Source organism: Eleutherodactylus coqui, chromosome 8 (genome assembly GCF_035609145.1).
Source record: "Eleutherodactylus coqui strain aEleCoq1 chromosome 8, aEleCoq1.hap1, whole genome shotgun sequence".
NCBI lineage: Eukaryota > Metazoa > Chordata > Amphibia > Anura > Eleutherodactylidae > Eleutherodactylus > Eleutherodactylus coqui.
Genome location: NC_089844.1, coordinates 120,887,874 through 120,911,146, shown reverse-complemented (window position 1 = coordinate 120,911,146; position 23,273 = coordinate 120,887,874). Strand labels below are relative to the sequence as shown.

The following is a 23,273-nucleotide window of genomic DNA, read 5'->3' as shown; positions in this document are numbered from 1 at the left end:
GATGGTGATTTTTTTATCTCCTTGCCATATGAAACGATCTCCAATGAGTTATATACACGCTCCCAGAGCCAGGGGTTTTCCTATAACTGGAAGCGAAACTATTCTGCTCCTCAGGACATTTCCAAGGATAATTACTTTGCACTTTGTGACCGGTGACTCCAGTTTCACTTTCCAACTCTGCTGCGTTACTGCTTGTTCTAAATGTCTTTACTGTGTACCCCCCGAACTAAAGAACCGTATCCTACAACTTCTCAGAAAACGGATCATACCAGATGACATCTAATAGCACCTTCCAGCACCTCTAAGAGACACGGCCTGGAGTTAGTAAGGAAAGTTAGTCAAAGCTCAAATGCTCTGAAGGGCCAGTTTAGAAAACATATTGTAAAATACCATATTAGGGAATTCTGCATTAATAAAGGGATCCCTCATTCAAGACCTTCATCTATTATGTAGAGTAGATATCACCTACAAAGTTTCCCTGGAGGACCCGGAACCTTTTTTGCATTCCAGATTCGGCTATTGATCTCAGTGAGTGCCGTGTAATACTTCAACTCACCAGAGGTGGCACTGCAGGGAAATTGAACAGTCCCTAAAGATTATAGCTGATTGCTGAGGCTCCCATAAGCCAGACAAAAGGCATTGCTCAAAGTGGATAATATATTCAAAGAACATTTCTCATATTAGCCCTTCTGTCAAAGAAAAAAAATATTCCATTCAATAGATTACTCCACTTAGCCAGGCTCACACGAGCAGATTTGAATGGCGGCATCCACGTGAACGATAAGCAGTAAAACGCAGTCATCGAAAGGCAAGCATTTACCAATTTTCCTTCACACTCGTGGATACAAATTGTGTATTCCACGAGCAGAAGAAAAATGCTCTATTTTACTGTGGAATCTATAGAGATGGCCTCAATTAATGTTAATGGGGGCGCCTGACCCGTAGCTCATATGCGATAAACATTGCGTATGGGCTGCAGGTAGCTGCGTCATTGCCAAGCGACGTCGCAGCAAATACAAACTAGGAAAACAAACAAAAAAACTGTACTGCGCTTGACTGCCTGCGAGCCTCCGCAGTACAGTTAAGTGAGGTACGCAGGGTCAGCCAAGGATGAGCGCGATATTGGTCCAAGAAACTTGGATCGATATTGCACTTGTAAAAAGTGCAATCCGATTTGTACGAGCATCGCTGGACATGCGTTTTTTCCGCACGTCAAAATCCCTGGTGCGCTACACATCAGTTGGACTGGCACCCATTGCTTAGGATTATGCTTGCACATACATAAGGCATACCGTCCCCCCCCTCCAATGTGCAAGTGCTTGTTCATCAATCTGTTGCACTTGTGCAGTGCTCCTGTATGCTCTATATAGAAACCTGGCTGTCTACACGTGGAGCGATCTACAGTATCTACACTTGTATTTTGTATCAGTATACCGGTAAGGCCTCATGCACACAGTCGGATTTTTGCTGCGGAATCTGGAGTGGGCGTTTCGCTACGGGTTCCGCAGCAATAACCCTCCATAGCATGCTATGGAAAATGATTTTTCATGCATGAGTGGACACCAATTGCGGTTTCTGCTTGTGGATGAAAAAAAAAAAAAAAAAAAACAACTCAGAATTCTCTATTTTACTACGGTTCCTGCATGGATGGCTTCTATTGAAGTCAATGGGAGCCGTCCGATCCGCCGCCTGTCAATTGTAGACGGGCTGCAGATTCTTTTCCGCGGGAAAAGCAGGAGTTTGAAAAAAAAAAATCTGTACTGCGCATGTGCGCTGGCTGGCACTTCCGCACACATCCGCAATACAGAACTTCAAGACATGGACAGGTATGCAGGGTCGCTGGTGGATTTCTTGCGTGCCTGTGGACATGAGGCCTAAGGCTGTATTTACACAGAAAAACCTACTATTTGATAGAAAAATTGCAGCATGTCTTATTTGACCCATATTTTTCTAAGAGTAAAACATACTAAAAATCGCATCACGCTCGCATGCAGTTTTTATTTTTCCTATTGAAACATTAGTTTTCCACACACGAGAAAAATCGCATGTATCACAATGAGTTCTTGCAAATGCATGTTTTTCACACAGAGAAACAAGTTGCCTGTTTGCAAGTGTGATATCAGTCCGAGTTTCTCGAACCAACTTCGCTTCCCCCATGTAATACACCCCAAGTATTTCCACCCTCTGTGATTTATGAATGTCCCCCTTTGACTTCCCCATGTAATACACCCCAAGTATTTCCACCCTCTGATTTATGAATATGTCCCCCTTTGACTCCCCCTATGCAATACACCCCAAGTATTTCCACCCTCTGATTTATGAATATGTCCCCCTTTGACTTCCCCCATGTAATACACCCCAAGTATTTCCACCCTCTGATTTATGAATATGTCCCCCTTTGACTCCCCCTATGCAATACACCCCAAGTATTTCCACCCTCTGATTTATGAATATGTCCCCCTTTGACTTCCCCCATGTAATACACCCCAAGTATTTCCACCCTCTGATTTATGAATATGTCCCCCTTTGACTCCCCCCATGTAATACACCCCAAGTATTTCCACCCTCTGATTTATGAATATGTCCCCCTTTGACTTCCCCCATGTAATACACCCCAAGTATTTCCACCCTCTGATTTATGAATATGTCCCCCTTTGACTTCCCCCATGTAATACACCCCAAGTATTTCCACCCTCTGATTTATGAATATGTCCCCCTTTGACTCGTCACCTAAATGAACTGACAGATAAGGACAACTAATCGGCTTTTGTCACACTTTATGTTGTTTGTCTTTCTATTTTCCAGGAAACTGTTTGAATGGGGTTTTTGTTTCAAAGTTTTTGATCTTTCAACCTAGTCTTTCCATATGAAGTATTTAACACGCCGGGCAGAGGTCATTTTATCAGCGCACATTCCTTAATACTTGCGAGTCGGAAGAAGTTTCACCCTCATATGAGAAGCACAATTGAAAACATTTTGAGCAATCCTCCCGGGAGACTGATCCTTTTCATTCTCTTTCCCACAGAGGAGGGGGAACATGCCTGACCTCCACTCCGAAAACAGCCTCAAACACCACAGAACCAGCTCTACACGCCTCAAAGAGAACACAGTATGAAGGACGTCCCTATATAGACAACATACAAGTCAAATCACAGAAAACATACATTACATCTCAAATACATTGAAAGAGTTTTAAGGCCAATTAGAGTTTTCAAGTACCATAAACACAGTTTATGGCTACTTATGCCACCATGCCCCTCGGGCCAGAGGGTGGCAACACAGATAAGAATAACCATCACACACACACACACATACACACACACACACACACTTTGATTCCGAATTCTGCGATCGCCGTCTGCGCAGGAGATAAGCGGTAAAACAGAGGCATAGAAAGGCATGCATTTTCACTTTTTCGTTTACACTCATGGACACAAATTGCGTCAAGAAAAATTGCAGCATATTCTATTTTGCCGCAGAATCCGCTCCATTAAGGTCAATGGAGGCCATCCGACCGGCAGCCCATATACAATTAACATTGCGTATGGACTGCGGGTACCTGCGTCATTCCTTAGCAGCGGCACGAGAAGTACAAAGAACAGTGTACTGCGCATTACCGTCGGCGTCTGTGTGAAGTAGGGCTGAGTCCGTATTTACTGTTCTAGGCCCCGCATGTTCAGCGACACTAGAATGTGATTGTTGTCAGCAAAAGACAAATATTGTACGATACCTTTGGCGCCAGGCGATCGCCAAAAGATCTTTTGTCCAACTACCAGATGAAAATTCCAAACCTCGTTGACAACTTTCCAGATGACGACGGTTTGCCATCGGTCGACTAAAACGAACGCCTTGTCATCGTTCGTTGTTAAATTTCACCAGACTAAGAATGGTTTGGGCTGAAATCTTCCATTTTAATCATCTTTTGTCTATTGGTAGCTCTAGGGTTACTTTACATCGGGAATCCTGTTGGGCGCACAAGCGCCTCGCAATCATCTTAACGACTATCGTGCTTTCATATGAGCGCAGTAGTCGTTCAGTGAGTGGCGGTGGATCGTGTAGAGCTCTTTAATCCGCCTGTCTCCACTCATTGTGAACAGGCGATTGTTCAATCATCCACGACTGCCTGTTTATACTGAGTCGCTCGCTAGTCGCTTTGTTTGCAGTGAGCTGAGACAAAGTGACTAATAAGGGATTTCTCACTCCGCACCGTCAGGCCCTGTGTTTATACAGACGACCATCGCTGAAAATCACTAGTTGGAGTGTTTTCAGCAGATCGCTATCCCATGTAAAGCCCATTTAGACACAACGATTATCGCTCAAAAGATGTCTTTTGAGCAGCAATCATTGTGTTATTTACAGTACAAGATGATCGCTCAAACATTGAGCGGCCACCTTGCGCTCCAAGTGGAGGATGCAGAACACAAGCGGGGCTGCTGTGAATCCCTGATAAGGCTGATCGTTGTCTGTTAGCATGCTGAAAGACAGCGATGAGCGACGGGATAACAAACACTGCATGATGTCAGTGCAGTTACACACAACGATTATCGCTCAAAAGATGGCTTTTGAGCGAATTTTGAGCGATAATCGTTATGTCCAAATGGGCCTTTAGTCAAGTCAAATGCAACTTTTTGTGCAAAACGTAGCAAAACACAATGGAGAAAATGTATTAAAACCCTTCCATCATGCAGTGATCACCACTTGCGACAGCAGGGTACAAACACTTGCATGGGGCCGAGCAGCGCTACAAACATGGAGGTGGCAGACTATGTCCGGTAGTGCAATGAAGGCACTGTGGTGGTCACTGTGCTGATAACATGGTCAACCGCTAACACAGACGGTCAATCCAGAGTATAGCAAATTAAAGGGGTCATCTTAAAGTTTGTTATACATATGACAGACGTTAGGATGAGAACGGAAAGCTGCTTTTGTACAGCAGCTTTCCATTCTGTTCCACCTCTATGATGTCCTTTTGCCAGAAAGAAGTGTCCGACACAGTAAAACTTGTGACTATAAAAAAAATATATATATATATATAAAAATAAATAAATATATAAAAGGTATATACTTTGTCAATGTCTATATGATAGGACACCACATGATTGGCTTGAAAGTCCTAGCTCTGATTAACGGACCCCCATATAGTAGTACCATTTATACTACCAGTGTCTTATGTGCCAGAGGGGCAAACTGGGCGCCCACCAGGGCTGGGTGTGACCGCTACTCCTACTACATAACCAACAAGTCTAATGGAACATGTAAATCATCGAGGTATACTCACTGGGCGAGCGTCCATGGAAGTAATTATAGTACTGCGACACGTAGGTGAGGATGCTGAGTCGATCCGGGACTTTTAGTTTAACCATATCTTCTGCATCCAGGAGAGCTGGAATTCCAAGCTGTTCCTCAGCCACACGGAAAGCCTGCAGCGTGGAGGTATAACATGGGACTCGTGGGAAGCATCACATTACAACAATGAGTGTAGCATTACTAGGCAGCTGGAGAGCGGACCTCCAACAACCTGCTGTGCAAAGACATCAGCAGCGCACTACTGCCTTCTCAATTAGAGGATACGGCATAAATTAGTCATTAACATATATACAAATACAACGCCGTGCCTCTCGGAATAGATTATTAAACATAACCTGCACCAAGTCTCTAAGGGGCGACAACTCTCCTAATAACCTCTATTCTTATATGTATGCACAGCCTCATTCAATATTAAAGAGGACTTATTAAAGTGGGTTTTCATCCAAAACTAGTAGTTCGAGCAAAGTTTAGTAATCAGGTCTTATTTACACTGTTATTGGTAGATTTGCTTTTTTAGCCTTTGTTTTTTTTTACAAAAGTGATAGCACACGCAGACATCGTTTCATTAAGAAAGTTACTGCAGTAATTGCTGTACATTTAATAACAAGCACAGGTTTGGGAAAAAAACGGTATCAGGAAAAAACTAAATATCCTATGTGTGACTGAATTTTTTAGGGGGGTGGCTAGGAAGACTATAAGGCCTCCTGCCCACGGGCGGATATTTGCTGCGGATCCATGGCAAATAGAGCCCATAGAACGCTACGGGAAATAGATTCTTCCTGCACACTTGGGGAAACCAATTGAGGAGGAAAACAAATCGCAGCATGGTTGCTTTTTCCACGGATTCCGCGTGGATGGCTTCCATTGAAGTCAATGGTAGCCGCCCGACTCACGGGAAAAATAAAAAATTTGGAGGAAAAATAAAATCTGTACTGAGCAAGTGCGACGGCAAGCCGCCGGGTCCATCCGCAGCAGAGAAAAGAAGCCAACAGAGCAGGTACACGCGGACGCCGCCGTTGCCAGATCCGGCTCTGCTGTGTACAGGAGGCCTAAACGTGTGTTCAGGAAGAGGAATCTGTGTCTGAATTTTCGATGCAAACCCACAGCAGATTTCTCTCCCTTCAGTGTACAGTGAAGCCGCACACAGATTTAACCCTTTCAATGGGAAAACCCATATGCAGATTTCCCGATACGGATTCCATGTCAAGAAGTGACACTACGGTCCCAGGAATTTCAATATAGGCAAAACTTGAATCAGGAATTTGGTCATAAAAATATCAAATCGCTCAATTTTGAGACGTTAAAAAAAAAAAGTTTGGAAAAAATATCCAACAGCATGATCTCCAATCAGTAGCTGCATGTGGCCTGCTACCCTCTACCGTGTGGCTCGCCATAGGAGCCCCGAGTTTAGATACACACACATATATATATACATCATTTAAGTTAGTGGATGTTACATTTGCTGGTTATACTGTCACACCCACTGACAATATTAAAGACAGCCTATCCCCAGATAATTGACTAACATGGTAGTGTTATACCAGGGTGACCAATACCAAACTGAAATTACATCATTTCCTCAATGTTTACTATGTTAATATATTTGACTTGAATGTGGTTCCCAACCAGTAAAAGTTGAACATGGCTCACAAGGTATAAAAGGTGGGGGACCTCTATAACACGACGGTTTATAACATCCAGGGGACAAAGGTTTCAAGCTCTTATAAATGGTATTTCAGATGGTATAAAGTGGGGTAAATGCAATGTTAGTATAAACAATGAAAAGTGAATACTGACTTACCAGGTGATTGTTCTCATAGACATTCTCCTTACTGAGAGAATTAAAATTTCTGGAAGGGAAAAAAAAAAAAAAAAAAAAAAAGATTTGGATTACAAATGTAATTTAACGCATTTACACACTGTTTTACATAGAGTTTTATCTTGCAACCAAAGGTCTGTTTAAGAAAGGAGAATTTTGCCATGTACGCATGCCAGCTCTAAGTGCCCACTGGCATACTTGAGCGGTGGTCTCCAACCTTTAGCTCTCCAGCTGTTGGAAAACTACAAGTCCCAGCCTGCAACTGTCTAAGCACGTTGGACTATGTAGCTTCCCAACAGCTGGAGAGCACTGGTCTAAAGTCTATATGGGCTGCCAAATGTTCCCGGTCCTTTAATGTCAGGAGAAATATGGATCCGACAGGTTGGATGGAACTAAGCAATGTCTTTACAGATACGGTGCTTCTGTGTGAAGTTGGGAGGCATACTGCATTCTCTAAACAAACCCCTCTGTACTCCGCCTGATAACATGCTCCCTGACCTACTGACTGCAATCCCTGCTAGCCATCATAAACTGCCCCTGCAGTCATACTGATTCTGCCATCACATGGCTAAATATCTGACCATTGTCTATGTGTATAACATCGCTCACACTTCGCCATACCGTGCACATCATCTCCAGCCCTTTACCTTCTGTATTACCCCATTATTTGTAGTATGTAAGCTCGTTGGAGCAGGACCCACACCCCTATTGTTTCCATCAACTGATTACTATGTAACCGTGGTTCTGTAATGTTTGTATTTTTTTGTCTTTCTGTATCCCCCTGTCTATGTAAGCGCTGTGGAATATGTTGGCGCTATACAAATAAAGATTATTATTATTATGTTACCCCCCCCCCCCCTACCCCGGTAGACCAGCATCAATCAACGAGATCGGCACTGGTCTACCGGACCTTTATACAGATCCATTTAGACTAGCAGCACAAGCAGTTATTGGTGGCGGGAAACGTGCAGCCAAGCAGCAAAGATTTTAAGGCTCACATAAAAGATACAATTAGTTAACGAACAAGTGTTTGCTCATTCATTTGCTTGTCCACAGCCGGATGCTTGGGAAAACAAACATTCAGTCCAGCGATCTTGTTTGATAGTCGGCCATGTAAAATACCCTTTTTAAAAAGTACCTGCACTCTTATGCTAGAGCACTCGTGCTCCGTCGGCTGTTTTTGGCTCCTTCCGGCAGCTGAAGATGGCTCTGTATAACATTTTATAAACCATATGGGGTCATCTTCAGCTGCCGGAAGAGCCAACAGCTGACGGAGCACGAGCGCAGGTACTTTATAACCATTCACCTTGCATCTGAAAGCCATCCATATGACTGCTTGGAACTGCACTTTATTAAAGCCCCTCCAATGAGAGACTAGCTCTGGTGGTCAAAAGGTGACTATGTAGAATACTGCTGATGAAATGTGGATGAGCCCATTGCTGGACCCCAATGACCTGCTCACCACTGGGGAGCTGCCGAAGGAAGCCAAGATCATTTAGTGAACTAGGAGCTGGACTACGTAGTTTAGTTGGACACCAGTAGCAGTTTCTGTGGACCAAAGCAGCCCCCCGATTATAATACAGGTCCTCAAGAATTCCAAAGATCACCAGTTGCAACATATAATCACTGGCACATAAAGCAAAAACATAATAGAAAGCAAAAGTGAAGTTAGACTTCTGTAACATTCTTGTGTCAACAGGTTCGCCCGATCATGTTTGTTTATGGGACATGTAACAACAAAACCTTCCGGAGCTGAAAATGGGCCAGAAAAGGTTTACCTATAATACCATGACATTGCCAGCTTCATGTTCTGGAAGGAAAGTCGACATCAGAAGGATAATTGGCGGGAGAGAAATCAATGGGATTTAGAACTAAAAAGAACAGACTCAAAATAAAAAAAAGTGGAATATTAAAAAAAGGCAGTTCCATCAGTCATTCTGTATAGTTTGACGCATTAGGTAGTCTGGATCATAAACAACACAGCAGAATCCATAGAACAACGAGGGGGGGGGGGGGGGCAAACTAGTCACTAGACAGTGTAGGATGATTGGACATATATGTCTGGAATAATGTGAAATGAATAATGACCTAAAGTTGGGATGATGCAAGGAAGAGCATGTGATTAAAAAAAAAAAAACTGCAAACAATATGTTGTAATGGAAAAAGTATCAGAAATGGCGTATCCAGGTCACATCCATACGGGACCCCAGCTGTGCGGCGGAGTCCAGCCGGACAACGCTCCGCTGACATACATCCTACCATGTACGGCTGGCTCCACATTTCTGCTTTTTCTTCCAATATTTTATCACGAATACGATTCTCCGGAATATTTTATTATCTTCTTTATTTGAACCAGCTTTATAAAAGTCAGCTCCATCAGCAATATAAACACACACAACAATGGTAATGGTGGATGATTAACGATTGGAGTCATCGGCAGGTCATATCAGATGCCGGCATCCCTGTAATCACGCTGGGACTCTACAGCCGGGCGACCTGCCGTGGATGCGGTCACATCCTGAATTAATTTGCATGGCCCGACCCTTTATCACCCATCCAGGTGCTTCCTGTAACACAGCATACAATGACACCGCCACATGCCGGAGTGACAGGACCCAGCCGTGAGATGAGAGGACCGCGGCACACTGATAACCATCTCATGGCTAACCGAGACAATGCCCAGCACAACAATAGGCAGGACAGGATTAGAAGATCCTGGACGGAAGTCCATAGGCACATATTACAAATCCATAATACAGCCATACGTATGAGACCCGAGCTAAATAGTCCAAAGTGGTCAATTTCATAACATATCGATTGCTCACTTTATCAGACACCCTGCAGTAGTAATGCGTTGAACTCCTTTGACATTCAGAATGGCAGCAATGACGATTGTGGTGTCCATGGATGGGTATCGGAAGACTCAGGGTGCACCAAAGAAAACCTTCCCCATGCCATTACTTCACCTCCAGCAGCCTGAGATGTCACCTAACAGGAAGGGTTCATCGATTCATGCTGCTTGTGACCAATTCTGACCTCCCATCAGCATGGTGCAACAGATCTGAATGCATCTTAAAAAGGCAATTTTTTTCCACTGCTCAGTGATGCAACTTTCGTGTTCCTTTGTCCCCTGGAGTTTCGCCTTTTTGTTAGACTACATTGGTGCCGATACTGATCGTCTGCTTGCTTAGCCACATGTGGGCTAATGAACGAGTTCTGCATTTGGACACGTTCGTTAGAACATCAGCCTTCCATTCAGCCGCAATGTGCTAGACTGTCCACCACCTTTTCATCAGAACGATTCTTGACATCCTCTTGTGACCCCTTTTGTCAAGAAGTTTCCATCCACAGGATGCCCTTCCACTGGATGTTTTTCCTTGATCCCACCATTCTCTGTATACTCTCCACATTGTTGCATGAGAAAACCCCACACGGTCAGCAGTAACATCCTGGCCCCGATTAGTCTACCACCGATGACCAAGTCTTGTTGGAAGTCATTCAGATCGCTGGATTTTCCCATCTAATGTGGATTCACACTGAAACTGATCCGCAGAAGACTTGTCACGTGGTTTATGCTGCACTCCGGGGTCACGGGGATCATTTCCATGCAAGGAAGCTCCAATCGTAAACGGGCCAGAGGTTGTAATAAAGCGTCCATTCAGTTGAAGCCCTAATGGCCACTGCTAGCATTCATATTTTTGCCTATAAACTGCTAGGTTGAACCGCCAAGTCCAGATGCATTAAATCGAGATACTTCAAGTCACTGTCGCTAACGTAATAGCACGCTAAGGGTTTTCTCGTTGTCACAATCGGAGGTAAATGATAAAAATCTGGCTACCTGACAGCAAGCAGAGATCTTGTAAAAGGGGGAGAAATTGAAACACTTGTATATTTCATCATAAGACGTTTGAACTTTAGTAATGGACAAAACGTCCCATCACAAAGTGTTCCAGAAAATGCTAAATAATAAAAATAATCTATTTTGACACAAACGTCTTATTCGCAGGAAAACAAGTATTTCTCAGGAAAAAAAAGAAAAAAAACACGTTGACTCATTCCTGCCACATCATTATTGGCAGCCGTTCTACAAGTGCGGTACGTGTCAGTAACCACAAATTCCACCGTCTTGGCGATGTCACATGCTGATGTCCTAGTGCAATGACCCCTCGTCATTCCTTACCACAAACCATGAGGGGAGGGGGTCTATATGACTCAGGCACAACATCTGGTTAGTATCATGTGTCCAGATCAGGGAGCGGGATTACATCGGATAATGCTGGCGCTCTCCAGCGTGGAGCGGAAACAGAATGGTTGCTATGGACAAACTGCCTAACAACCTCTAGCTTTTAAATAGGGCTGTCACAGAGCATTTCCATAGCAACCAGCCTGTCAGTGTAGTTTGCTAAAATGTATCAGTGCAGATGAAATGTATCAGCTTGAAGTTTAGGGCTGTTTCACGTGGGTGTGGATGCACAGCATATTACACAGGTATGTTTTATGAGTGTGATACACAGCGAAGAGAGACCATTTATTTCAATGAGTTCAATGATTTTCAGTCACGTGGAAAAAAAAAAAAACAGCGCGTCCCATCTCTGTATTCGTACTGTAAAAGCCCATTGAAATAATTGGAATTAATGGGATTTCATGCGTTTTTCTTTCTCTTTGATGCACGTAAAAACACTGCTGAGAAACGCAAGGCAACAATGTATTTCAGCCCATGAATATGCTGAATATTAATGGACCAAAATACGCATCGGCCCATGTGAATACACCCTTGTAGGGGAGCACCAGCAGGAGAACAGGGAGACAAGTGATATTCTCATAGCTGCCAGAAGCCTGCTGTTAAAGGGACCTTGTTGGGTACTTTACACTACTCTTACCGAGGACAGCAGAACCTAGTCACAGACAACCATTCCAGCGGTTTGCCACTTATGGGACAATGCTGTATAGTTTTTCTGCACACAGCCAACTGGCAGCTCTTTGCAGGAAACAGGTCCAGCTTTGGCAGCTGCCAATGGGGGATAGGTTTGTGGGTATTCATGAGATGCTGCTTGCCCTGCCCATCTGCCGTGATTGACTTTTGGGGCTGCATACTGATGAAGATGTCAACCATGGTAGGTGGGCAGTGAGCAGTTTGATTGGTGTGTCTAGGTATATGAAGCCTAAAATAGTCAACAGTTCATGGGCTGCTGGTACTCATTGAAGAGTCTCCGTTTGTGTATGGAGACTTAAGGCCCATTTACACGGAGCGATGACCGATCAAAAAAAAAAAACACTAAAAAGCGATAGTTTGAGCTATACTCGTTGCGTCTAAACGCGCGGCCATCGTGCACTTTCGTGCACTGCTAGCTGATTGTTAAATTCAGGCCAACCTAAAAATCATTGGGCGGTCTTATCAGGACCGCACGCTGAGTTCTCCGCGGGTAGTGCTGATAGTACTGTTTCAGCTATTTAACCCGTCGGAGAACAAAGGAGCTGAATGCAGATAAGAGCCCTCCAGCTATTAACTGCATTCAGCTAAAGGCTTCATTTGCATGCTAATAAGCTATTAAGTAGCCAAGTAGCTACTTAATAATTTGAGCGATCATCGCTCCGTGTAAATGGGCCCTTATTTTCAAAAAAGTATGTAAATTAGCTCACATTAGTCAACCCAAAAACTGATCCAAAAGAAAGAGCAACCCATCACTAGACAGATAAAGGTCTATAGATGAATCCCTTTTCCTTTTCCTTTTGTAGAAAATCTTTGTCTAAGGCCTCAGGCAGGTCGGATTCCGCTTGCAAGAGCCCGCAGCAGAATCCCACCATGCCCGCAGCCGACGACACTAATTTTACCTGTGCTGGTCTTCTGTACCCTGTCCAAACCTTCTTTCTTTATCACTGCAGATGCACCAGCCAGCACCTTTTTTTTTTTTTAACTCCTGCTTTCCCGTGGATTGGACGGTTTCTATTGACTTCAATGGGATCCACAGTGAAATGGAGCATGCTGCGATCTGTTTTTCGGACCAAAAGGTCCGCAAAACAAATCTGCATGCTTTAATTTATTTGGTTTCTCTACCAGGTTTCTCTATGAGCAGCTTGATTTGCGAATCTTTCCGCAAATCAAACCAGCCCGTGGACATTGGGCCTAAGGCCAAATAATAAATCGGCAGGTCTAAGCGGACCCCAACATGTGCCGATTTGTGTTCAGTTACAAATTCTATTCCATAAATAACTTTTTTGGAAAGCTAGTTGACAATGGATATGGCTGTCATGGGGGTGTCACTAAACCAGAGTTGTAGCCTAGTTTTCCTTCACTTATGAAAAATTTCAGCTCACTGCCCTTCCTGTCTTTAGATCTCCTCACCATGGCAGAGGCTTGTTGGCATGAGCCTGGCACCTAGAACCCTGGGAAAATGCACCTCATCATAAATCTGCAACAAGACCTCTCACACTGTCACAGTGCAGAATAGCTAGCCAGATTTGCCATTCAGGAGCCTGGAGAAACTCTGTTACAACCAACAGATTTGCTTCTAGGGCTTCTAGAAACTGGCAGACCAATAAAGCAGCTTAGGCAATTACCAGGAAGACTCTTGCAGTGTTTTCCGAGCTCTCAGACACATCCTTTATCTATTCGTACAGCTGTGCGATATCAGCCAGACGTAAAAAAACAAGTCAGTTTCAGCGAACAACACAGGAAAAAATACCAAGTGGGAGGAAAGGCCCAGTGACTCGGAGACCCAGCACCCAGAATAGCAGGCATTAGGATTGTCTCATCCTGCTTCCTGAAGTTTCCTGCACAGCAGACTTACAAGGATGAGAGCGCACATCCTCTCCTCCGGCCCGCACAAAATAAGTCTGTCTCTTCAATTTTCTGACCCAGCGACTCTTAACCTTGCTTCAACCGGACCCAGGGATTTGCAACTTCAATTTCATTGCTATGCTGTTCGTACCTTGGTATATTTATATCATGGATGACATAGGGGGCCCATGGCAAAAATGGATTGACTTGGTACTTGGGTGAGGGAAAGGCAGAATGACTCTTGAGCTAGTGCCTCCACCTAGTCTTCGGGAAGGTTATTGTCCTCGCTCACGTTCTTACTGCCCAAGACGGATTCTGAGTCCATCTGATATGGAACTCCAGAACCCCATGGCTTTCAGAGAAGCAAAAATGGCTACCACTACAGCAGACATGCCTTTATTTTATTGGAACAGTAGTGTACTACTTCTCGGACTCGTGCGATATGGCGGCATTGTTCTGATCTTTGACAGTGATCCCAATGCAAAACACTACAGTGGGCACCGACCTCCTCTTGAAATGACAAGGCAGGCGTTAGGTTTAAGTGCGGCCTTAAAAGGGGTTATCAAAGCTTCCCTACTGATAACAGGACTGAAGACTAATAAATAAATTATATATGTTCATAGAGGCAAATGGCTCTCAAGCTGAAAAATTTAGGAGTCAAAATTTTTGGTCACCCTTTTAATTGAATTAATTTTATTACAGCTGCAAAAAAGCCCCGGCAGGGCTAGTCGCAGTTGGTGACAAGACTGTAAAGTCGTGTTGTCAGTTGCAAGTTATAGGTCACACTGATGACTATTTTGGTCATTATTTGAAGCCCCGGATGGCTTAGCCTTGTCTGAACATCAGTGCTTCATTGATCCTCAAGACGACTGCTGATAAGTAGAAGGAAGGAGCAGCGGTATCCCAGCAAGTAATACATCCCCTTCATTGTGGGGACAAATACAGCAGCTTGTATGCAAATTAACTGGACTGAGCTGCAGTATCCTGTATTGCATTATACTACATCCCCGCTTATTCTGCTGATCAGACCTAGAAATCGGACCTCCCCAGATCAAACATTGAAATGGGACAAACCCCCTTCCATCGGAGCAAACAAATGTAAGACCACCCTTGTGAAGTGTCAGGCAGGGAGATAACTGGGATACCACATATCTTGCTCTCCATGATGGCTCACTTATAAGAAGGGTACTTGACTTCATCTCCAGTTTTTAGTAACATGGTCTTAGGAGTCAGAGGTTGTGTCTTGCCTCCGATAACTTGATCTGCACTTGGTAGGAGGCATTTCGTTAGACCCATTTTGCTCAGCTTTAATAAAGCATCATACGGTTACCGTGATCAAAAAGGGATCTTGCCCCGGTCACTGGTTTAAGTGACCAATGATAAGCAGTCCCTGAGTAATCCTGGGGCCGGAGATTTCAATCTTAGCAGAAAAACTGAAGCCAAGTATACATAAATCTAGGAAATGATCCATGTGATCCGATGACAACTAATACACAATGGAGCTGGTGCAGAGGGATTTAGTGCATCGCCTTGCTTTGTGGCAGGTGAGGCAATCACCAGCTGTCAATGCACTATAACCATAAGGAACGAGCAGAACACCTACAAAGTAAACATATTATATCACTACACAAACTTCATCAGACTAAGGTGTATAAAGGATCAGTGGGCGGCAGAGAGCTGTGTCTCCTCAAGACAATAAGAAACACCGGAAGGAAAATTTCTCAAGAAGTCTTTTGTCCTATCTTAACTAGTGAGGTAATCACCAAGAAACTCTTAAAGGGGTTTTCCAGATGACAACTATTGCCGACTCATCAGGATAAGATTGGGTATAAATACTTGTGATCCTTCCCCTTTGGACTAAATATAATGAAATCAGTACAGTATATGTAGTAATACACAGAAATAAAGAAAGCGGGGCATCCCTGCGTATACTTGGTAGCCGCCTTTGACTAAAAAGCTGAGAAAGTTCCATTGTTTCCAAAATTGATGACGACACTTGCAGCTTCCAGTTCCTAGCAACAGCAGGAAGTGCAGCTCTGAAGTACAAACTGCTGTGCAGGCAAATGAAGATGAGAATTCATGATCACAGTTTTATTTTCTGCACGGTACGAGAACATAGTAAGACATGCAGATGAAGAGACAAACTAGGCTGTCCTCCTGCATCCAGGTCCTGCGTGCGGCTCCTCTGCAGAGAACGTTGCCTTATTGTATGATGAGATGTATCATTCAGATGGATTCTGGCTCTCACACATTCTTCTGGCACATATAACAGGCTGGACATTTATCCACGCTGCTCAATAACAGCCTGTTTTCACATTTTCCAGCGCAGCCCACACAAAGTGTCTATTCTCATCCGGACTCATGAATGCCGCATTTACTTCACTTCTGAGGCTGATTGACGCCCTTTCTTCACGGCAATGACTGACAATGTCAGACAGGTTCCTTTCACTGCGTGACGTTACAGCCACAGTTTGGGCACAAGTTGAACAGCGTCATTAATGATTTATCTCCGAAGATACCTCGGACTCAGCGCCTCAAAAAATGTTCAGATTATGTAAGGGTGGTTTACATCTGCAGCGGGGATTCCGTTTTCCTGCTCCGTTTGGGGAGCAGCAAAGGGGAACCCCTGCGGCCGAACTGCAGTCTCTGGACAGACCCCACTGACTATAATGAGGTCAGTCCGGTTTACGCCAAGCTGCCCGACTTTTGGACGAAAGAAAAGCCCTGCTTCCGGTATTTTGAGCCGATTCTGTGACAGAACCTCCGGCTGGAGGATCCAAAACAGATGTGAAACTGGCCTAAATTTGGCAGATTTAAAAATATATACCTAAAAAAGGAAGTGGTCACTAGATTTTAGTAATGTAAGCCAAGAGCAACGCTATAATATTGACAGTCCTCCGTGTCCACAATTATTTTCGTCTAACTTAATAAAAGCCTACTTTAGTAATCAGAGATTAAAGTTTTCCCGTGCTGCATGTAAATAAGGCAGAGCGGTCCGGTGGGCGGGCTGCACCGTTTATGCCAGCTCAGCTCCCAAAGCCCACCCCTCTTGCCAACTCTGATAAACTGCATTACTTATGTAGTACATTCTACTACACCTATGACAACAGCCTATTAGACTCTACCGGAGGCGGGGCCTAATCGGCTGAGTTACATGGCAGACATGGAGGCCTTGATACCTTGCCATCGCACGGCAGGGTGCTAATGGGTGACAGATAGCACTCTTCACCCATCTACTTACATGATGCAGTTGCTATTGACTGTGGCATGTAAGGGGTTAAACTGCCAGAGTTTGAGGTTTTTCCCTTCCCGGCTGTTAGAGCAGGAGCCTGGCTGTCGGTAGTCAGCTAAGCCACTGCCTTAGAGAGAGGTGCAGCTTTAAAGCCCATTAGTAACCACCATAAAAAGGTGTATTGGTGGTCACTAAGGGGTTAATCATTGTACAATAGTTATAAACATTCTATTTCAATTCTCCCCACTGGCTGCCAGTGAATAAGAACATTTGTGTTTACAATCAGAAAGATTAAGGGGATTTCCAGGGATAAAACACCCCACTGACTCCTGTTTGTGCGCTTCTCCTCATATCTTGCTGAGTCACTCATAGTGACATGTCACGTAGGCCCCCGCCGCGGCGGCTCTAGCAAGGTCACGTAGGCCCCCGCCGCGGCGGCTCTAGCAAGGTCACGTAGGCCCCCGCCGCGGCGGCTCTAGCAAGGTCACGTAGGCCCCCGCCGCGGCGGCTCTAGCAAGGTCACGTAGGCCGCCTCTAGTAATGTCATATGCAGCCTGGCGACTCTAGTAATGTCATAAGCTCCACATGTCACCGCAGTAGCCAATGAATAGCCAATGACTGGTGGGGATATTACCTGCTACTCTCCATTTACAGCACTCACCTGCAGATCAGGCTGAAGAGGGACTGGCTACCGGCGGATTCAGAGGATCACTAACAAAGGCAAAGCGTCAGAAAATTTTACTCCCCCCTACAGTCCAAGGGCTGAATGGTCACTTTAACCAAGTGATAGTTTATATAAACTAAAAGTAGAGGAGAAATGTACATCTGATAGCAGTCTGCCATCAGCTATACACTTGTGCAGGTAGTACCGCCACCCTGCCAGCTGTATTGTCTGCCATCAGCTATACACTTGTGCAGGTAGTACCGCTACCCTGCCAGCTGTATTGTCTAATATCAGCTATACACTTGTGCAGGTAGTACCGCCACCCTGCCAGCTGTATGGTCTGCCATCAGTTATACACTTGTGCAGGTAGTACCGCCACCCTGCCAGCTGTATTGTCTGCCATCAGCTATACACTTGTGCAGGTAGTACCGCCACCCTGCCAGCTGTATTGTCTAATATCAGCTATACACTTGTGCAGGTAGTACCGCCACCCTGCCAGCTGTATTGTCTAATATCAGCTATACACTTGTGCAGGTAGTACCACCACCCTGCCAGCTGTATGGTCTGCCATCAGTTATACACTTGTGCAGGTAGTACCGCCACCCTGCCAGCTGTATTGTCTAATATCAGCTATACACTTGTGCAGGTAGTACCGCCACCCTGCCAGCTGTATTGTCTAATATCAGCTATACACTTGTGCAGGTAGTACCACCACCCTGCCAGCTGTATGGTCTGCCATCAGTTATACACTTGTGCAGGTAGTACCGCCACCCTGCCAGCTACATTGTCTGCCTTCAGTCATACACTTGTGCAGGATAGGACAGCAGCAACAATGGAGGCTCCTTTCATCTTACTTCCTATTGTGCGATGACCAGTAAAGGCCCTTATACATAGAATGATCATTCACAAAACCGCTGGATAGTGCGAATGTGAACGATAATCATTCCATGTAAAAACAACCAACGGGAATGTGTTCATTGTATACAGGCATTAAAATCCAGTTTTGGCATGTGAGCGATCGTTTAGCTCACATTCACTGCTACAGTGAATATAAGAACGATACGCAAATGATTTATCTGCCTGTATAAACAGGTCACACGAGCAAACGTGTCAGCATTCGCTTGTGCGAGTAAGTTATTGTTCCGTGTAAAAGAGGCCTCTCTCGCACAGGAGTAAGTTGCTTATCTCCCGCCCACAAGCACGCAATGACATGAGTACTTGCTGTGTGCCGACAATCCTCATACACCATCTTGGTGTGTACGCAAAATAGTGAGAGAAACACATGCGCAAAACAATCGCAGCGTGCTCTGTGTGCGAGAGGCACAGGTAAAGTATATGGGAGTTTGATACTGTGCGTGTAATACACAGTGACCATATACCCATGTGAGGGGAGTCTAAGGGCCCTTTTACACGGGATGACAGTCGGCTAAGGCAGCTAGTACACGCGCAGTGCGTTTAGACAGACTTCACCGCTGGATCGCTGAGTCCTTGTTGGCTTCTCACTCAGCGCTTCACCTTCTACGTGAAGCGGTGAGCATTTACACGGAACGAGAAGCCAGCGACGGTTGTTTATCACCGGCTTTCAGTCCGCCTAAAAACTGTGAACCAATAGGCAGCTATTTTTGTGCATTTACACTGCATGATTATCACTCAGATTGGTTCGTTTGAATGAATTTTGAGCGATAATCGTCACGTGTAAATGGGCCTTAAGGCACGTGAGTGTCTGTACGCTTCAGTCCGCATACACTTTTATAACAAGGATTGTCACAGAAATGGAACTTGTCTGAAGCCCCTGAGGATGTACTTACATGAGGTCAGGTCGGTGTTTATGAAGAATGGCACAGAAAGCCAGTCCGTCCCTGAAGGACGTGGTCATATTCGTAATGCTCACATTGGGATATCCCTCGCACTTTATCCTGCACCACTGCTGGAGAGCCTTGATAGCAGCCATCGTGCCAGGAACTGCAAGGTAAAAAAAATAATAAATTAAAGTTTATATATATTTTTTTTTTTTTTAAAAGGAACTTGCCACTAATTATAAACACCATAAACTATAAACCAAGTTATGGTGCCTATAGTTTAGGTGACGTCGAGTCCAGGGAGCCTCTTATCACACTCACCCGGTCCCTCATTGCTGTGGGGTCCCCAGAGAAGTCAATGCGGCCCTTTTCAGAAGGCTGTGGGCATGCACTCCCATACTGCCTTCGTCAGGGGGCACAGCAGGAACGTTGGACCGGGCGAGTATGAGGGTGGCTACACACAAACCTAATTCGCTGTGTGCTGCCCGCAAGTAATATGCACCAATACAGAGCATGTTGCGATCTTTATTGCGTGTGATGGGCAGCATGGAAGACTATGGCAGGCTGATACAGTGTATTATTCTGCACACACAATACGTTCTAGTGAAGGAGCCTTGAGACATCTCCCCAGACTCCCAGTCACCTAGACTATAACAAACCAAACCTAAAGACCCTTTTACACGGAGCGATCGGTAAAAAAAAAAATAGTTCAAACTAGTAAGAACAATAATTGGCCAGTGTAAACGCAGCCAATGATGAATGATAATTCGTTCGCTTATCATTCATTTCACGCAGGCATAAAAATCATTGTTAGCCCGTTCTCTCATCGCTCATTCAGTTAGCATTCACTTATACAGCAAATGTGAACGAGCCAACGATGTATCAACAGGCTGCGTGAGAGAGCTCGGACATCGGTCGCTGGTCGGAATGGTACGTCGTTAGGTGTAACAGCACCGTTAGTTTCTGGTACTTCTATCTGGTGACTGGTTCCCTCTACAAACAGCCGAGCGCTGTCCTCTTCCATCTCCTTCAGCATCCAGGACCACCGCTCCTACAATCTCCTCTTCACTATAATGATGAGCCCTCATTCCAGTGATCTGGGGGGTCCCAGCGGTGGGAAAGCAGGTTTTCAGGCCAAAAAAAAATTAAAAAATGTAGAAAAGATGTATACAGTGGTGGAAAAATCAGAAGAAGCCCCACGCTCCTCACCTGACCCCCTATTGCCCTTGTTCAGATTGTGCCCAGTCCCCTCTGCTGCGAGTAGGACACCAAGGACATGTGACCACGCCAGCCAATCAGATGGCTTACTTTGTGCTGGTGACTAGTCACATCATTGCTGCAGCAGGAAGTGGGGAGCAGCGTGGGACAGTGCGTCGTCAGAACACGTGGGGCGCGGGGGATCAGGTGAGGCCAGTATGGCTTCCGTTTAGGGTTTCCTCCGCAAAAAGCACAATCCTAAAAGTTTATTGGCCTGGATAACTCCTCTACAGGGGTCTTGTCACTATATACTACCCTCAGGATCAGCGGGGATCCCCGATCAGCTGATTGACCGGATGTCAGCGTTTGTAGTCAGGGCTGGAGGTGCAAAAAACAGCTGCACCCCCATTAAAATCAGCTACATATGAGAACTGAGCACAACCTGTAAAGATCTGTAAACCCCCCTCCCCATCGCTCCAGACCCCCAGACAGCACCTTATTGCCCAAACTGTCTGCCAGCGGACCAGACACACAACCAAACTGTAGCTCTGGCACCTCCCTGGCTCATAATAACACCCAGTTGTCACTTTAGCCACACTTTTCCAGGAGGAATAACAGAGGAACACCACCGAATTCTAAGACCCGATGCTGCAGAATGGGAGTTTCATGTGAAATACAATTTGTGCATTCAGTCCGTGAAAAATGCACCGCGGTTTTTTCCTTTTTTGTGTCGCATACATATTCACTACGTTTTTCACGCATGTAAAAAATACACAGCAGCGACATACGTGACAGACTCCGTCAATAGGCGTGATATTTCGGATTTTTGATGACGACCAAACAATGTTGTACGCAGTCCGTATTACTTGCGCAAAAAATACACTTTATACAGACTGAAAGATATATGCAGATATACCCGTGTGAAGCCCGCCTCATACACCTTTCACACAGGACGGAACATTCCACAATAGCGTTGGCGAATACGCCCTCCTGCGGGCTATTCAGCCGCAAGATCCTTAAATACTAGGACGCGGATTTCGTTACGGAAGTAAAAACAGAAGAATCCTGCATCAAATCCCACAGAAAAGGCCTCAGCAGACGAACGCGTGGAAGGTTTTACGGGCGCGAAAAATCACAACAACTCGACTGGCACATTCGCAAATACACTCCGCGGCGGCAAGCGTATTCACACAGGCGATCGTCTATTTAAGCCCTTCGTGCAAATTTTGGTGCAGAATTCCGGGGCGTCGTATTCTACAATGCGGTTACGGAATATTCCGTCCCACGTGAAAAGTCCCTTATAGACCTACCGGGGAGTAACTATGGCGATTAGCGTCACGGACCGCGAGAACTTTGCTCTTTGACTGCAGCAACAAGTTGTAAATCTCCTACATATCGAGTCTGTACACTGCTAATTCAATTACGACATTAACCCTTTGCATAACAGCTCACCCGATCCATCCTGGCCAGGATTTGGGGTGAATTATGCACATTTCTCGCATTTGTAACAATCTGCAGAAATTATAGCAAAAGCCAAGATGATTTCATTGTGATACATGGAGAGTTCCAAGGATAGATATATATATATATACACACACACACACACACACACAGAATATATATATACACACACACACAGAATATATATAGACATACATATATACACACACACAGAATATATATATAGACATACAGACATACATACACAGAGATGTAGCAACATACAACTTCAGATGCCAGACACCAGTGAGTCCTCAACAAGCCCCCCTCAGCCCCCACTACAGGAGTCAGCCAGGCAGCGGTAGCGCTTACTTTGTGGAGCTCCTCTCAGCACGTCTATGTGGCAGCGTCCTCCATACGGCAGCTGTGCGGCAGGAGCAGCCTGTCACCTCCAGCACAGAGCTCGGCGTGTGAGACACTAACCTGCAGAGCAGCGCAGAGCCCCGGGAGTGGGCGGGGCGTGTGCCGGGTGGGCGGGGTACTGCCGTAGTAACAGAGCGGCGGTAGGATGTTGTGGGCGGGGCTAAGGGTTGGGCGGGATGGGGAGAAGATGACGTCACCGAGCCTCTGACTGAGGCTCCATAGAGATGTGTGGCTGTTGTTAGTTACAGGCTGTGGACGAGCAGCAGCTGGAGAGCCAATGGGCACGGTTCTTACAGTTGCTCATAGCAACCACAGTCCAACTCATATGTTTAAGGAAAAATGAAAGCAGCGACTTCATGGGTTGCTATGGGCAACTGTTCTGCTATTAATAATAATAATAATCTTTATTTGTATAGCGCCAACTTATTCCGCAGCGCTTACTTTGCTATTCTTATGGCACCACCATAAGGGCTCATGTCCACTGGCAAAATAAGAATTAAAATCCGCAGCGGATTTTAACTCTTCTCCCGCCCGCGGATCCGCACCCCATAGGGATGCATTGACCACCCGCAGGGTAGATAAATACCCGCGGATCGTCAATAAAAGTGATTTTT

At 45.1% G+C, this 23,273-nt stretch overlaps 1 protein-coding gene across 1 annotated transcript in view; it reads right to left on the bottom strand.

Moving 5' to 3' along the window:
• Nucleotides 1-22,711, bottom strand: part of MICALL2 (MICAL like 2) — a 55,423-nt gene extending 32,712 nt beyond the window's left edge. Inside the window, exons 1-4 of the mRNA XM_066576323.1 lie at nt 22,609-22,711; nt 19,609-19,762; nt 7,109-7,157; nt 5,279-5,420 (exon numbers count right to left, since the gene is read on the bottom strand). Coding sequence (XP_066432420.1) covers nt 5,279-5,420; nt 7,109-7,157; nt 19,609-19,751 — 334 coding nt within the window. The 5' untranslated portion in view covers nt 19,752-19,762; nt 22,609-22,711. The remainder of the gene's footprint in view (nt 1-5,278; nt 5,421-7,108; nt 7,158-19,608; nt 19,763-22,608) is intronic.
• Nucleotides 22,712-23,273: the final 562 nt, after the last annotated feature.